At 53.5% G+C, this 16365-nt stretch overlaps 4 protein-coding genes and 1 pseudogene across 5 annotated transcripts, besides 1 other annotated feature; 1 reads left to right on the forward strand and 4 right to left on the reverse strand.

Annotated features, from left to right (window-relative positions):
- Nucleotides 1–1842: 1842 nt before the first annotated feature.
- On the forward strand, nt 1843–4107 carry NCS54_00659900 (annotated as a pseudogene). The gene is made up of 3 exons: nt 1843–2428; nt 2484–2570; nt 2621–4107.
- Nucleotides 1843–4107: a sequence feature.
- A 1416-nt stretch (nt 4108–5523) lies between these two features.
- NCS54_00660000 (Hypothetical protein) lies at nt 5524–6741 on the reverse strand (the record flags this gene model as incomplete). Its single annotated transcript, XM_053152051.1, has 2 exons — nt 5524–6568; nt 6665–6741. 2 exons carry the CDS (start codon nt 6739–6741, stop codon nt 5524–5526), a joined length of 1122 nt encoding a protein of 373 aa, XP_053008026.1.
- A 1297-nt stretch (nt 6742–8038) lies between these two features.
- On the reverse strand, nt 8039–8473 carry NCS54_00660100 (Hypothetical protein; the record flags this gene model as incomplete). The annotated part of the gene is made up of 1 exon (XM_053152052.1): nt 8039–8473. The coding sequence occupies one exon, from the start codon at nt 8471–8473 to the stop codon at nt 8039–8041; it is 435 nt and encodes a 144-aa protein (XP_053008027.1).
- A 1356-nt stretch (nt 8474–9829) lies between these two features.
- On the reverse strand, nt 9830–11542 carry NCS54_00660200 (MFS domain-containing protein; the record flags this gene model as incomplete). Its single annotated transcript, XM_053152053.1, has 5 exons — nt 9830–10046; nt 10096–10193; nt 10253–10542; nt 10607–11298; nt 11364–11542. The coding sequence occupies 5 exons, from the start codon at nt 11540–11542 to the stop codon at nt 9830–9832; spliced, it is 1476 nt and encodes a 491-aa protein (XP_053008028.1).
- A 1448-nt stretch (nt 11543–12990) lies between these two features.
- NCS54_00660300 (Hypothetical protein) lies at nt 12991–14568 on the reverse strand (the record flags this gene model as incomplete). The annotated part of the gene is made up of 1 exon (XM_053152054.1): nt 12991–14568. One exon carries the CDS (start codon nt 14566–14568, stop codon nt 12991–12993), a length of 1578 nt encoding a protein of 525 aa, XP_053008029.1.
- Between the last annotated feature and the right edge of the window lie 1797 nt (nt 14569–16365).

Genomic DNA, 16365 nt, shown 5'->3' on the forward strand with positions numbered 1-16365 from the left:
GAAGCTCATGGGAAGGTGCACTGTGTCAGATTTCTGATGCACTGTGATCTCCATGGTTCCATCGAGGAAGGTACGGTGGGCGGACACTGTCCTTGAATTAGGTTTGGGCAACCTGGTCCGCCAACCTGGAACAACAAAAAACTATCAACTTAACCAAGACGAATACATACATACCTTCCGAGCCCATCAGATGTCAGGATCCCAATTAACCGTATCCAACCAGCTTCTTGATTTCTGACGAAATGTCTCCATCTACAGAGTATCCTATCCGGCTGCAGAAACGCAAGACTGCATGCCCGCCTCCACTCCTCCTCACCGGTGCCCAAACCTGATTCTGAGGCCAGGTGCAATATCTACAATAGCGATCAGGGCTCGGAAGCATCCTGTCCGCATCCAATGCTTCCTTCGCTGTCGTGCGCCCTGCAGCCCTTACTCGAGCAACAAGACTAGACAACCGTGATTGGTGTGATGGGAGTGACGGAGCAAGAGATACCACACGAACAGAAGACGATGACAGCAACTTTGAGGCCTACTGGTGGTTTACAAGCCCGGCCCCTCCCGCACGTCAGCGCGTTACCTACATGTATGTATGTATGGATCGCAAGTGTGTCTCTGCCGCCGTCACCACTGTTGGCACTCCAACTGAAACCAGCGCCAAATACCATGCCATTGACAACATCATCACCACTCCCAATCACAGTACTTTGCTGCAATGATATCATGCTACAGCAGCACTACAACGTTGGAGGCCGCAAGCCCTAGTCTTGCCTTGAGTTGGTGGACATTGTTGTCGTGCGACTCTTGGAGAGGGATCAACGTATTGTCGAACCACGACTGGGCAATGTGCTCCACATGCCCTCGTACCCAAGCATAGCCAGCCTGGCTTCTGAGAATCTATCGCTTCCAGGACCGCGCAAGAATCGATGACTTGTTGGCCAGCACCCTTTTTGCCTAAGGCAGCCCTCCCAGGCTACACAACTGCTCACAAGCAACAGCCTCTTCCCTCATATCTCGGTCACCAGCATCGATAGCGCTGCCGCTCACCGTCCAGCCCAAGACCACGAGCAGTCGAGACAAGCTGCGTCCCACTTGGTACATGGAGGGTTCGAAGTACCCTGAGGTATCTGGCCGTCTCTCGTCAGGGCCCTGAAAACGCTAAGTCTTTGGAGGGTGGAGAGGCCAAGGTCCCCCCATCCAGCTGGGTGGGGACGTATGCTCAGTGGCCTCCACGTCCCATGCACCCATCGTCGAGAGCTAAGGGGACCTAGCCCGCTAGTGGCCCCAGGCAGGGATTGGAGGAGACACTTTGATGGCATCGTTCGGCGGGCCTGGACGATCCTGGACGGGACCAACGGCACATGGTGGGTGAAGCTCCTGGGTCCCTGGACAGTGGCACTCTTCACCTTGCCCATGAGGCCAACCTCATCGTTGGACCATGATGGTTGTGGGGAGATGGCGTCGACGGGCATCAGAAGTCTCCAGTGCTGGATCTTAGAATCCTTCACACATTGTCACCCTCTAGCCTGCCTCCCAAATAAGACGTCTCCCCCACATGGCCCCTCCATCCCTCTCATCTTTCCCTCCCTTTCATCTTGCGACCATTGAACTGTCGCCCGTTCCAGGCGACTAAAGGAGCTTCGATCAGCCGCTGGTGCGCTGGTGTCGACGGCTAGTCCAGCCCAACACCCACACCACCACACGCCAGTCTCCACAGCTTCATGCCGAGTCGTCACCCTCTGAGCTCGAGGGATCGTATTTGATCAACCGCCATCTCACCTGGACGGTTGTCGAAGCGTCCGACTCTCTCAATTCAACTCCCGGACACCGCTCACTTGCACAGGGGCGCACCGACGGTACCGAATGGCCCCGGAAATCCCCTTTGACTTTGCTTCGAGTGAGAGAGACCTGGCTTGGTGCGACAGCCATAGCATGTCTTCCGAGGACCAAGACGCCATGATGCCGCAATCACCTTCAACGATGGAACCCCTGTGGCTGAACTCGACGGCAGCGCAGATGCAGTCGGGTCAGATATCACCTCTGAGCGCAGGAATAGACATGTCGTCTGCACCAACAATGATCCATTCCGCAGCCTCATCTGTTGACTCTTGGAGTACTGGCTATGGCGAGCGTGATGATGTGGAGATGGACAACACCTGGGAGCAAGGATCCGACGACATTCTTACAATTCCGAAGCTGGAGCCGGTCGAGGACGATTTGAACATGGACGATCTGAAGGCAGCGCCATTGGCACCAGCTCCCGCAGAACCCTCAAGCACCAACCCCAAGCCAAAACGACCTCGAGGAAGACCAAGGAAGCATCCCTTGACCCCAGCAGTGGGTGCCAGCAAGGTGACCAAAGGTCGATCAAAGACTGGATGCATTACATGCCGTAAGCGCAAGAAGAAGTGCGACGAAGCAAAGCCCCGATGTACGACCCAAGCCAATTCACCCAACTTGTTCATTGGTTTTAACGAATGTATTAGGCATGAACTGTGAGAAGAACGCCGTGGTCTGTGAGGGCTACCACGAGAAGCAGATCTGGAAGAGTGGCAAGGAGAAGGCTGAAGAGGGTACGTTTAACCTGACAACGACGGTTTAGTCTCCCTAACCATAGAAACAGAGCGGTTGCGGCGAGAAAGCCTCCCCATGATCACCATGCAGCCCATTTTCCATGGTGTCGAGACAGCGGAGGACAAGATCTTCTGGAAGCACTACATCACGCAGCTGAGCAACGTCCTTACAGTAGAAGGCGAGGCCAAGAATGCCTTCAAGGACATTATTCTTCAGCTCGCCAACAAGCACCAAGGCCTCATGCACTCCATCCTGGCCGTCAGTGGCAAACACATTGATTGGGATACTCCCTACGGTGCCAAGTTGCTAGCCGATAACCCCCAGTCAAGCCGTGAGGCATTGCAGCAGCGAGCGGACTATCACCACGATGAATCGATGAAACGGCTCTACGCGGATATGGGCCGGTCTGAGGACAAGGACGACCCCGAGAACAAGATGATTCTGTCGGCAAGATATGGACAGATGCTGTGCTTGCTGCTTCAAACTCGCGCTGATGGGAACCCCCGGGGCGAACACCGAGTGCACCTCCAAGCGTACCAGACTCTAATCCACAACTCACCCCCTGAGGACCCGGCCTTCCACACCTTCATCACCGAGTTCTTCCAGTACCACATCTACGCTGATGATCTGTTCTGGCATCCCGAGAGCAACACAGCGCGCTTGTCCTCTGAGGACTGGACCCCATCCGAACCAATTCATCCACCTCGACTGCTGGGCGTTTCTGACGGCCTCTTCCACTACCTTACTCAGATCACCACCATCCGGAACACCGTCCGTGCCAACATGGCAGCTTCGGTTGACCCTGTTGTTGACTACACTAGCTTATACCGGGCGGCAGAAATCGACGCCGCCATCCGGGAGTGGACGCCTCAATGGCCGCCAGGCGACAGCCGTGATCGTGTCGGGCTGCTGTACAAGCAGATGATGTGGGTGTATCTCTTCAGGTCCATCTACCCGCCTTCAGTGCCACCGATGCGCCGTTCGACCTTTAGCACGCTGCCTATCCTACCGCCGCCCCCGCCGACCATGCCCTCTGCGCCGGCACGACGAGCCTCGATGATGGCCACGGTGTCGATGGGTAAAGGCCCTTTGGATATCCACATGGCGAGCAGCTGCCCGACTTCAAGGAACCCATCCAGAACAAGTTCGATGCACGAGCAGGACTCGACTTCATCTTGCGACAGAGCATCATCACCACCACCGAGCCGACGGCCGGCGTATCATGACCGCCGCATTACTCTGGCGATTGAAGAGTCACTGGCCATCCTAGAATCCTTCAAGCCTTCAGACCCCTCACAGACCCTCCTCCTCATCCCATGTCTTGTCATCGGCACTGCATGCTTCGAGCCAACCCAACGCGAGCGCATCCGGGGCGGAATCAAGGCAGTGCGTGGCTACACAGGTCTTCGAAACTGCGACCGCGTGATCGAGCTTCTCGAAAAGGTCTGGTCCTGCATGGAAGAGGGCGACTGGGTCTCTGTATGGGACTGGCAGGGCGTGGCTCGCCGGATGCGCCTCGACTTCTCCTGCTCATGAATTATCACGACATTATACAACCGAATTAATACGTTTATCACGGAGAACTGCAGACCCATCCGCCACCTCTGGGCGTTGGAGGCCATCGAGCCTCTAGTTTGTGTCCAAGTTTCATAATATCTACCAAGCACTGTCAACGACCGAGACGGTATACCAGTCTGTTATTATTATTGTTATTTTCATCCAGCACAATGGCAGTTCTACTCATGATGAGCTTTGAGGAATCTGGATACAGCGGGGTCACGCACAAGTACAGGATTCGAGAAGAACAACAAATGCCTTGATCATTTCAACACGGAGGCAGTCATCTTTGATCACTTTACTACGACGATGTTAATATCAGGGCTATCACGAGGAATGGAGGGTTTGACTACTCTTCTGTAACCCGCGGGATTGTAATATCCGCACTTTTTTCTTTTATTGTTTTTGATCCGAACGAACCTCCGACTACGCCACTGAGGCACTTTGGGTGGCACAGCATGGCTTTTATATACTGGAGGTCCTACCCCTGAGGGGATGAAAGCTCTATTGAGGAGAAGCAAGGCGTTCATGTTTTTGGATCTGGACGGTGTCTCGTCTCATGAGACGAACCAGAACCTTTGAACGGAAGGGGATATGGCAATGTCTTTTTTATTTGCGATTGGTTTTATTATTACTGCCATCTGCTTCCATTTTACGGGATGATGGGATATGAAGCACCCGGCGTCAAGAATGTCAGGCTGGGGCAACTGAACGATCAGGGTGGGAAACATGTCGAGATGTTATAGGCATGCTATGCTGCTGCTGCTTTTACTTTTATTCCGGTAGTTTTACAATGATGCAAGACGAACCAGGGCAAGAACAAGATGCTGAGCCAGGTCGATTCATTTGATGGTCATTATCATCTCACTTCATTTTCGATTGTCTATGTGACTTTGTCGGAAGTGAGGCCTTGATAATACTCAGTTACTCGATGTAGATGTTATAGCCTTGTTCAAGGCACATGGAGAAGACGTATTCATGTCTATGCTGCCTCTTCTTCATAGAGTTTAACCCCCGCCCGCGGGTATCCATCAACCTCGATCGCTCGTGTTCACACTTTGAGGAGGCTCGAAGCAGAAAAGAGTCCGCTCGTTATGACCTAGAGCAACACCTGGGAGCCAGGTTGAACAGTCACATCATACGCAGAGAAACAACCTATCGCCGGAAGGACAGAATGCATTTGTGATCCTAAGCACGATACATGAACACCTTCAGACGCATATAGCAACATGAAGGGGCAATTCGTTCTTTCCACCTCTAACAGACTTGGTTTCCTTAAAAAAGCATACAGAACCGTAGCGTCGCCCCAGGTTGAGCATAGGAAATGTTCCCCAAATAACATTTTCAGACTTGGGTCCTTCGGATAACTGGCCTCTTTTCATCATGGTCTTTTCATCAATCATCACGTTTCTCGCCCTCAAAGTAGAATTTGCCCAGAGGCTCACCACCTCGGCCAGGCCCTACCAGACCCGACGCTGGTGCTCTGGTTTCGCCTCTGTCTAGCCGCTGGACGATCCTCTCCGCTGCTTCGTGACCAGCACTGGGTTGTGACTGCGCCTGCGGCACCGGTACGGGCCCTCGGAAGGTTGTGTCAACGAAGGTATCGTTTTCAGCACCCTGTCCTGGGTTCGGGTCGGTGGCCACACCATCCACCATCCGGGCATCACGGCGCTCCTGGAGGGCAGAGATGCTCACAGGTGTGTCACCACCCATATGAGTATCGCGCTCTCGCCGGGCGTCGCTGAGCCCTGAGTTCGTCCTCTCAAGACCCCAGATCTGAGGGGCTGGTCGACGGTGGTAGATGGGTCCAGACACAGTGCTGCCAGCGCCTTCACCAAAGCCCACCAGAGATGCAGAACCGTCATCACTCATGCGATCATCGTAGCCGCCTACGGATCGAGTTGTGGTACCATCAAGATCCTCATCCATGGCATCAGGATAACCCCCCATGCTTGTAACTGAATCGGCTTCACGATAATTGGTATCGGTACTCAGCATATCCTCGTCATGGTCGCCGCCCGTGGTGCGCGCATCATCGCCCTCGCCAATGTGGCTCTCGGTCGCGCTGGCTGTGCCAACAGTGCTCATCTTGGTGACAGCAACAGGCTGTCCATTGCTATCAAAGTAGGCGGGAGTCAGGTGCTGGGTCGCAGGGAAGTTGGGAGGGAAGCCGGTCGTCGAGGTCGGGGTGGTTTGCGGCGAAGCGGAGGATGCGCCGGCGGGAGGAGGTGCATGGGTCGGGGCTCGGAGGGTGGCAACGCGCTCGAGGCCGGCGAGTCGGGAGATGCGGTCGGCGCGCTCAGCCTCGAGGCTGGTGGTGGAAGGGTTGTGCTGGTGGCCTCTGCCGAGGGGACCCTGGGGGAAGTGGCCGCGATGGCCGTCCTTGATGGCTGTGGTGGACAGGGCGGAGAGGGAGGTGGTGGTGCTCGTGGGAGTACCGCTGATAAGAAAGGAGGAGCGATGTCAGTTCCATGTCGAGGTTCAAGCAATGCGACGTCATTGCACGACGGGGTTAGTTGGAGCGAGAGGGACCCACGGCATCTCAGAGGGTGTCTCTGGTCTGGAGCCCGGAGGCGGGAGGTTGATAAAGGTTGGGGGTTGTGTCTGCGCCATGGTGTCTCTAGACTGACCAGGAGAAGGAGGTCGAGATGATGGGTGATGGAGGAGTAGCGAACAAAGGCGAGCGTGAATGTGAGGCGACGTCAGGAAACGAGTTGATCCGCCGTCCACAGCGGCTCAGGCAGTTTGGGCGCGCACGTCAATGCCAATGGGCAGCGGCAGTGTAGAGAGTCGCGATTGTCTGTCGGAACAAGAGAGAATAGATGGATTTGTTAGGAGAGAGATGACAAAGGGGGAGATGATGAAGAAGAAGAAAGGAAATGCGTGAGTGCGTGAGTGCGTGTGTGTGTGTCGTCGCAAAAAAGATCAGCTGGGCGAGAAACTGGAATGATGCCCAGGGCCCATGGAGAGACGGATTGGAAGGATGCAAGGCACACATCGCCCCTTCCTCACTGGACCAGAGCGCCATCGCCCTGCCGCTGCAGCGCTGCAAGCCTCAGTGAAGGAGACGGCCCCGGCCTAGAATGGGGGACCCGACCCGGGAAGCCGCAGCACGCGCTGGGCGACACACACACTGGACTGGACCTAAAACCAAGCTTCCCATCACATCGATGAGGGGGCGGGGCAATGGCGAGTGATTGGGCGGATAGAGAGGTGGGTTAGGTATGACGTCGCCAGCCGGTTACGTGATTGGACAGCTTCCATGTGGCCTCTTTGTGAAGCTGCTGTTTTGTCTCTCAAGGGTCAAACGTGGCCTTGGCTCAAAAGATGGATGCCCAGCGAATGAGTTGAAAGTCCTTTATCGGATAGTTGGGCTGATTATCAGGTGCTGCCCATTCTTTGACAATGCCAGTCCGGCTTCCACCTCCGGACTCCGAAAGTGGGGCCGTGTTGAATCCGCATTCCGTCCACTAGCCCCGAAGCCAACTCAACCACATCGGCTGATCACAAGCAAAGTCTTGACCTCGAACGTTTGTTTCACCATTCTCAATTGTCAGCAGTCATCTGTATCGACAATTATTATTCTCGAGGCAAATGCTCTTCTATCTCTCAAGTGCCTGGTCTAGTAGAGCTTTCTCTCTTATCCAATTTCCCGCCTTTTCCGCGAAACAAATTGACTTGTCTCAGCGCCACGCCACATACACACGGACGACGCGTCCACCCAACTAGAGCTGATTAACCCGCCAAAAGCCAATCCCAATTCCCACCCGTTGCAGCGCCATAAAATAGTAAAAAGCAAAAAGACAAAGACAGAAGTTGGACGCCAACAATGACATGCTTTCAGGTCATTTCAGACTTGATGGAATATCGACAAGGAATAGCTGTGAATAGCAGAGCTTCTTTTTCTTTCTCATAGGAAAGCAGCGGCGATGGACACGATGCCCACCATGGTCAGGGCCATATAGCCCGAGGTCTGGATGGAGCGGGAAGAAGCATTGATGTCGGGAGCCATGGTCGAGGGCTGGGGAGGGTTCCACGAGACAATCGACTGTTCCGTCTCGGTAGCAGAGGTGACCTTGGCCTTGCTGTTCTTCTTAGTCTCGGTCTCCTTGTCCTTGTCGGTGCTGTCCTTGTCCTTGTCCTCGTCGTCTCCGGTAGCCGTGGGCTCAGGCTCCTCCGTCTTGTCGGACCCCTTGGTCTCGTCGGGCTCGGCAGTGGTCTGGGTGGCCTTGTCGTCGGTGGCAGTAGCCTTGGCCTTGGCCACCTCAGTGGTAGACTCGTCACCAGCAGCGATGACGCCGGTGATGACGAGGGCGAGAGGAAGAACGTGCTTGGCGAAACGCATGATGTCGGTGTTGTAAAATATGAGGTGATTAAATCGTGTATGAATTCGGTGATGTGATTATGATTCTTGTACAATGCAAGATGTTCGTTCGTTATATGGCTCGATCAAGTGATGGTTGACGGCTCGACTCGAAGGGTAAGTTGGAAAAGGGGAGACGAAGCCGGAAGCGATGGAAAGTAATGCAGGAGCCAAACTTCCAGGGGAAGGAGTAACGAAGAAAAAATAAGCAGTCAAGCGAAGGACGAGGCTGGGCAAATGTGAAACGAAGGCACCCAGGTAAAAAAGGAAGTAAGAAAAATGGGAATGCAGTGCAGGAAACCAGGGGAACAAGAGAAGGTCAAATGCTTTAAAAAGACCTTGCTCCACTGGACGCAGGACCCTGCCTGCCTGGGCAGTACCAGGCTCTGGGGTGTTAATTTTGGAACCAATGCTGAGAAAGCCTCCGGCCCACCGCGTTATTCCTGGGGTACCTACGTGTATTGGTTGGTGCGTCCAGTCAAGTAAGACAAGACAAGTAATAGGGGGCTTTTCAGTGGCAAAGATGAGAACCAGTGTTCGTGATGAATTCCCAGCTAACGGAAAGAGCGAGCCGTCCAAAGTCTTACTGCGGTTTGTTAGCAGTGCCGACTGTCCGGAAGCATGGCAAGAAGCAAAAAACACGGCATCCATGGATCGGCAAGGTTATTAAGGGGGACTGAATAGTGGCACGTCCATTTCTGCACAACCAAAGCTGAACAGTTCAATTACAGAGACAATAAAAAAGGCCATAACAAAACAAATAACAAAACAACAACGATTCACCTCTTGTCGTTCATCGTCACATTCCACCACGCACATGTACATATTCCAGCCAGCCCCAGAAAACTTCGTATATGCACAAGCCCCCCCCCTCCATACAACACAAGCTGACGTACGCATGTCCAATCCGCGTGCCGCTTCTTCCCCATTTGCCCGTCGGGGCCATGGATCTCGCCATTTTTTTCAATAGGGCCACGGTTGACCTGCATCATGGACACGACATTGAGCAGCTTTTTGTCAACCCGAACCTGGGCCTCGGCTTCAAGCCACAAACATTGGAATGGCTGAGAAAGGCCCGTGCGGGTCTTGCGCGTCTTTCTTGTGAGGCTCTGCCTCTACGGCTTCTTTCTGCCGAGATGGTCATTGAGCTAACACATAAACCTCGCTGCCGCCCATGATGTTGCTTGCCGGATTCCGAGGGGAGACGTCATCCATGTCTTTTGTCTTTATCTATCCATCTATTCCAGAGCTCGAGCTATTCCACCTTTTACCCCTATTCTCGCCATCCATTACCGTCTTGACTTCACGTCTCATACACTCAACTCTCATCCACGTCACTTAAATGGTATACCTGTAGCGCGGACTCTCGTCTCCAAGCTCCGCCAGCTCATCTTCACGCATGTTTCGATGCTTCTCCTTCATTACGCCAGCCTGTCGCTGCTCATTCACCCGCTTGTACCACCACCAAAGGAATCCGTAGATGATGGTTCCGAGAGCTACCATGCTGAGCGTCACAGCATGACCGCGAGTGTAACGGGGCTTGTCCTTGGCAGGGCTTTCGGTCTTGTCAGCAAGAGGCTCTCCTCTCAAGGGGGTATACTCACTAGATAAAAGCAGACATGATGCCCGCCGCATTTCCCCAGGTCAACTGCATACCCGTACCAGTCGTACGCTTTCCATACCGTGGCGAGTTTGTCGGCAACTAAAACACACAACTCTGTCAATCACACATTCGTCTCACACAGCTCATATCGGACTTACCCAAGCTAGTGGCAGACCAACAACAACATACAGTCCACCCGCAACGAGGAAGCATCCAAAGTAGTGAACGCCCGAGGCAACATCCGCCAACAATACTGCGTATCCAACAACACTGATAAGGCCGAAGATGACGCAGAACAGCCCACGGCGCTGCATGCGGTCCGAGAGATAGGCCGTCGTCATATATGCAGCCGCGCCGAGGAAGTAGCATGGTACAGTAAGGAGCTGAGTCTCTGCAACTGTCCAGTCACCAAGATCCTTAATGATGGTGGGGAGGAAAGTCGAGAAGCCTGTAATGGCCCGTTAGAATCGAATCAGACTCGGAAAGATCGAAGCCAAATGCTGGAGACTTACCGTACAGCATGGTGTCAACACCAAACTGTGCAACACAAAACGCCCACACCTTCCAGTCCTTGAAAGCGCAGAGCATATCCGCCTTGCTAAACTCGCGGCTGGACTCTGTGTTTCCGTACTCACGCGCATGCCTCACTCGCATCAGCTTCCTCTCCTTGTCGTCGAGGAAGTAGGCCGTCTCAGCATCGTTGGGCAACGCAAAGTACGTCACGATGCCGACCAGGAAACTCGGGATGCCCTCAATGATCATGATCCAGCGCCATCCACTCATGCCGTGTAGACCGTCCATGTGGCCGATGCCATACGCCAGCAGACCACCGAGGGCACCCGCGACGGCGGCACTGACAAAGAGGTATCCCACGCGCAGGGCGAGTTCTTGCTTGGTGTAAAAGAAAGTCAGGTAAACAGTCAAACCAGGGAACAGACCGGCCTCGACAGCTCCGAGCAAGAGACGGCAAGCAATGAGGGCGCCATATGAGTTGACCAGACCCATGAGAGTGGCGATGAGTCCCCACGCGGCAGCAATGAAAGCGATCCAGCGTCGAGGAGTAAAGAGCTTCAAGACAAGGTTGGAAGGAACCTCGAAGAGCAAATACGTGACAAACAGGATTGACACGGCAACCTGAAACTGCTCCGAAGAGAGGTTCAGATCCTCTTCGAGACCGTACAACCTCGCATTACCAATGTTGACTCTGCAAGTTCGAATTAGTCACCAAGAACCAGGGAAAAAAAGAGTTGTCGAGGAGCAACAACAAACCTGTCGAGGAAACTAAAGAGGTAAAGAACCATGACGAGGGGGATGATGTAAAAGTCCAGCTTCATCACGAGCCTCTTCTCATCCTCGGCCGTGTGAGTCTGAACTTGAGCCTCATCATCGCCCAAGGTCTGTGGCGTGGTGGTTTCCTCGCCAGGCGCAAACTCGGACTTGTTGGCCATGGTTCAGAGTTGGTGACTTGCCGAGATCTACACAAGGATGAGTATTCGCACTCTTCAACACGGAAAAAAAAAAAAAAAGAAAGAAAGAAAGAAAGAAAAGAAAGAAAAACTCACGATAGGATCAAACCGCTTCTTCTCCTCTTCCAACGGAGAATTCCTTCTGGAAGAAACCGAACGAACGATGCAGCTGTCAAGAATGGGGTTGGCGTGAAGAAAAGGCCGCGCCACATGAGAAAAGGTAACACCCAAAAACTAACTAGTCTTGGCGCAGGCGAGAGATAAAAAAAAAAAAATCAGATAGGTATCGTTTTATGACAAAGCTCCGCTCTTTGTCAGACCATCCAGTCCTTGCTCATAGGCCGCGCTCTCTTCATCGTGGGGGAAGAAAGAGGAGGTAGAAGACTTTGAGATTGGGTGGGTTTTGGGTCTGGCCGAGACACTTTACGGGCAGATGGAACGCTCCCATCGAGAGAGAAAAGATGTGGTGAGTGACTCTTTTCCAAGGGGTTTGTTTGTGGTGGCAATTGGATCAGAGGCGACTATCAGATGCAAACATGTGAGAATCCAAGCAAGAGATTGATCTACTGTTGTTCCTCTGCTGGATGATTCTCGTGAACCCTCCCTTACTTGGCAGTTGCGCATTTATCCATTGCATGCATCCTTCCCTCCCGGCCATGCATGGCATCGCGCCACCGATAACGGCCACTCCTAGGCGGCCGACTTCTCCATCACCCACTGCAAGTGGAGGGTCAGATACTATCTCGTCATCACCACCTATGCTCGTTACTAACCATATTGCTTTTCACAAAACCCGAATTACATGGTGTGTATTCACAAGTCAATGACAACCTGAGCAATGAGCAAAGAGCCAAGATTAAAATGACTCGACATCATCCTGTGCCACTGTCCGTACCACATCGTCACTCGTCCCACCCACAACCAGTCACAGCACGCGAGCACTGATTCCAAATCAACCATGATCCATGATTACCAACACCCAACCACTCAAAACTCAGACACACAGAAACATGGCGGAAAATGGGCTACATTGATCATCGCTGTTACTCAATTAACGTGACAGGATCCCTAAACTAGCCTTCGGGAACCTTGTCCTCCCCGTATGTATCATTTCACTCCAATCACACCTTTCAACAACACCTGTATGAGACGTATGAATATCACGGTCCCTACCGACGAGAATGAATGGCAACAAAAGAATATAAAGGGTATGAGGTGCGGAAATCCCCCCTCTTCATCCGCTGTGTACAGGTTCATGCATGATAGACGCAAGGAAAAATGGGTGTTACAACGTATGTACAAGTATCTGACATTATTATTCCCTCTCCCAATCAGATCTTCGAAAAGGTCAAATCAAGAATCTCGCTTTCCTCCTTTTTCCTTCCTTTTTGCCATGGCCGTTGTACTCGACACATGGCGATACCCCTCATTTACCTGTAAGGTTGCGCCGGCATCTCATACACGTTCGCTGGAGGCGATGATCCGTGAGCACTTGTCACCTGGTTACCGTCGATCTCGGCCGCGTCGTTCTGGTGCCATCGAGCAGCGGCGCTGTCACTGGCGAGCTCAGCTGTGTTGGCAGGGCTGTGCATCTCAGCGGCAGCAAAGTTGGGAGAGCCCTGCTCGCCTCCAGCGACACGAGAGTAGTTGGTTTCGGGGCTCACGCCTCCCATGTTGTCACCACCAGTAGTACGCGAGTAGTTTGTCTCAGGGCTCGCGGGCATGTAGGCACGTCCGTAGGGTTGGGGCTTGGCGAATCCGGCACGGCCATCACCAAGAGCAGTGCCACGGTAGCCTTCGGGGGTAGAACCCTTGGTAGGGTTGCGGCTGGGAGCCAGAGTCGAGGAAGCAGTGGTGGGGGAGACCTGGGACATGTTGGGAGCAGTACCAGAGCCGCTGACGGGACCGCCAACGGGGACCTCGGATGAGCCAAAGACATCGTCGTACTCGGCCTTGTGCTTGTCGTTGCGGCGCTTCTTGACGCAGAACCAGATCAGGGCACCAATGATGAGAAGGCCGGCAACACCAGCACCAGCACCAATACCAGCCTTGGCACCAGTGGACAGTCCACCATCGTCACCGCCGCCGCTGCTGCTGTTGTTGTTGTCGGACTCGGGGACACCAGTTCCGGCGGAGCCATAATCTCCCGAGGACGCAACAGTCACAGTTTGAACAACACCCGTGGTAACTCTCGTAGAGGTAATAGTGAGGGTGCCGGTGCTAGTAACGGTTGTCTTGGCGCCGGCCTGCTCGGTCTCGGTGATGGTCTTGGTGACCTTGGTCTCCTTGCTCACGGTAGAAATGACGGTTCGAGCGACCGTGTTGACAACGGTCTTATCACTGTCCTCACCCACGGTAACAGTAACGAGCTTGGTGATGGTGGCACGCTTCTCGAGGCCTCGTCGGAAAGCGCGGAGGCCATAGTGCTCGTTGTTGAAGGATTCGGGGACCGAAGTAATGGTGGGCGCGGGCTGCTCGAAGATAAGCTCGTCGTAGCTGCCGACAGTTCGGGGAGCGAGGTTCAGGGCACGCTTCTCGTTGGCCCACACGGTAGTAGTGGCATATACGGTTTTAGTCGCGGTCTCGGCATCGCTGCTAGTAACAGTGGTGGTCTCAAACGCAGTCGAAGTAACTAGGACGGTAGAAGTGATGGTTCGCATCACAGTCGTCTGCTGGCTCACAGTCTTGACATCGGCATCGGTGACGGTGACAGTTCGGGTAATGGTAGTATCCCCAGAGTCCGTCGTCGTAGGGGAGGACTCGGTTGTGCTGTCCTCGGTGGGCTCCGGCTCGCTAGTCGGCTCGTTGTTGGTAGTCTCAGCGGGTTCGTTGGTGGTTTCTTCGGTGGGCGATGCCTCTGGAGCCGTTGTAGCATCAGCCGTCGGCTCGGTCTCTTCAGCTGTGGTCGCGGGACTGTTGGCGCCCGAGTTGGCGTTCTGGCGGACAGCGAGCTTGGAGGCTTCAGCTCCGAGGAGCAGGCCCAGGAACAAAAGTCGTCGAATCTGCATCTGGGCAAGTCTTGCTGGAGTTGGCGATAGCAAGTGTGATGGACGGTTCAATCAAGGCCAGTCGAGAAGGCGATGATCGAATGACGACAATAGATGTCAAGGGGGTGTTGGAGATACCCACGAGGGCCAAGTCGATGAAAGACACAGGAAATAAAAAACAGGGCCCGTCTCGGATTGAAGATGTTATTGAGAGGGGGTACGTGGCGTGGGCGACAGATCAAGCAGGCAGTTGGCTGCTCCGGCTTGTGTGAGGTGGGTAAAAAGGGAGAATGGCACGCGCGTCGTCAAGAGGTGAGGTAGTTGAGCAAGCAACGGCGAGTCAGTGATGATGGGCTGAAAGGAAAAAAACAACGCAAGGAAAAAGAAGAGTAAGCAGCAAAATAGGTCAGTTAACGAGTGGAAGGAACAGTAGGAGATACAAGCAGCACTTGAAAAAAGACTGCCCGTGGTGGTTGGTTTGGTTGCGCAGAACGAAGGATTGAGAAAGAGGCGTGGCCACCCAGAGGGGGGAGAGGATGGGTTGAGTGAGTCGGGGGGGGGGACGTGTGAAAGGAATGCCCGGTCGGGATGGGCGGCTTTGAGTGGGCGAGCCTAAAAAAAAGGTGCACCTGCAGTTGCGGGCAGGTACGAGGAACGGACGCTAAAAGGTACCGGATACTTTGTGGCAAAGTACCCCTGCAGGATTTATGACAATTCTTTTCAACGTCTACCGTAGAAGGAGAAAAAGAATCGACGTGGAATACAGTTGCGAATAACAGGCGATAGTTCAATTGAAACACCAACCTCTTGAAACTCGAATCAAGGATTTTTCCATTCGAAAATAGGCCGCGGTTAAAGGCGTGCATCTGCATCTGCAACTGCATGCTCCCATCACCTTTGCAATGTGTCACAGCGCGACGCGCTCTGGCTGCCCGGACCTGCGCACATCCTGTCTGCAGCAGGCATGGCCCCTTCTTTTTTGGGGAGTTGCATGCCCCCCTTTTCGGCCTAAGCCGTTTTTCACTGGCCGCCGACTAAATTACACCAAGTGGACATGAGCTACATGTCTTGAGGACCTGACGCAATGCCTTTTTTGCCATTGCATGTTGATCGTCTGGGTCTTTTTTTTTCTTAGAGCGAAAAGAAGAAAAACGTGACTTGAATGCCAAGATGATTTACGTCGGTGATTTCGGCTGTTGGAAGCCAATTCCATGAATCGAGCAAGTCCATTTGGGCATTTTGTTAATTGTGGCGTCGCCGAGAGTCGATATTAAACCGTCGCCGAGACTTTCTTACCGTCCCTTTTTCCAACGGGGTGGTTACATCTTGATCCTCTTCCAGAGCCATCAACTGGTCCTCACTTTCTTGACAGCCAGACATACACACATGCATCCTCCCACAGGTAGGCCTCCCAACGAATGACATCAATCTCCCTCCCTGTTCGTATTTGACGGGTCACGCTGGTCGGCCAAGGGCGACTTGGTCCATATGAGGCCTAGCCCAATGCCCCAAATAGGAGCACGGTCCGGGATCCGTTTCGATTTCCGTTGGGCCAGGCCAAAATGGCATCACTTGAAGCCCATGCGTCGTTCTTCTCTCTCTCTTTTCTCCAGGCTCGCTCGCTCATGGACCCTTTTTTTTCGCTAGTGATAACAAGCCTCGTTGGATGGTTGCATCCGAGGACCGACCGCAACCTTGACTACCTACTTTTGATCCAAGTGTTGGAGAAGGTGTCTTCCCACCTTCTCAGCCACGTTGATCGTTGACTCGGCGCAACTCGGATAGGCTCGTGACTTGTACATGCCGGTTGCCGTAATC

Source organism: Fusarium falciforme, chromosome 5, assembly GCF_026873545.1.
Source record: "Fusarium falciforme chromosome 5, complete sequence".
NCBI lineage: Eukaryota > Fungi > Ascomycota > Sordariomycetes > Hypocreales > Nectriaceae > Fusarium > Fusarium falciforme.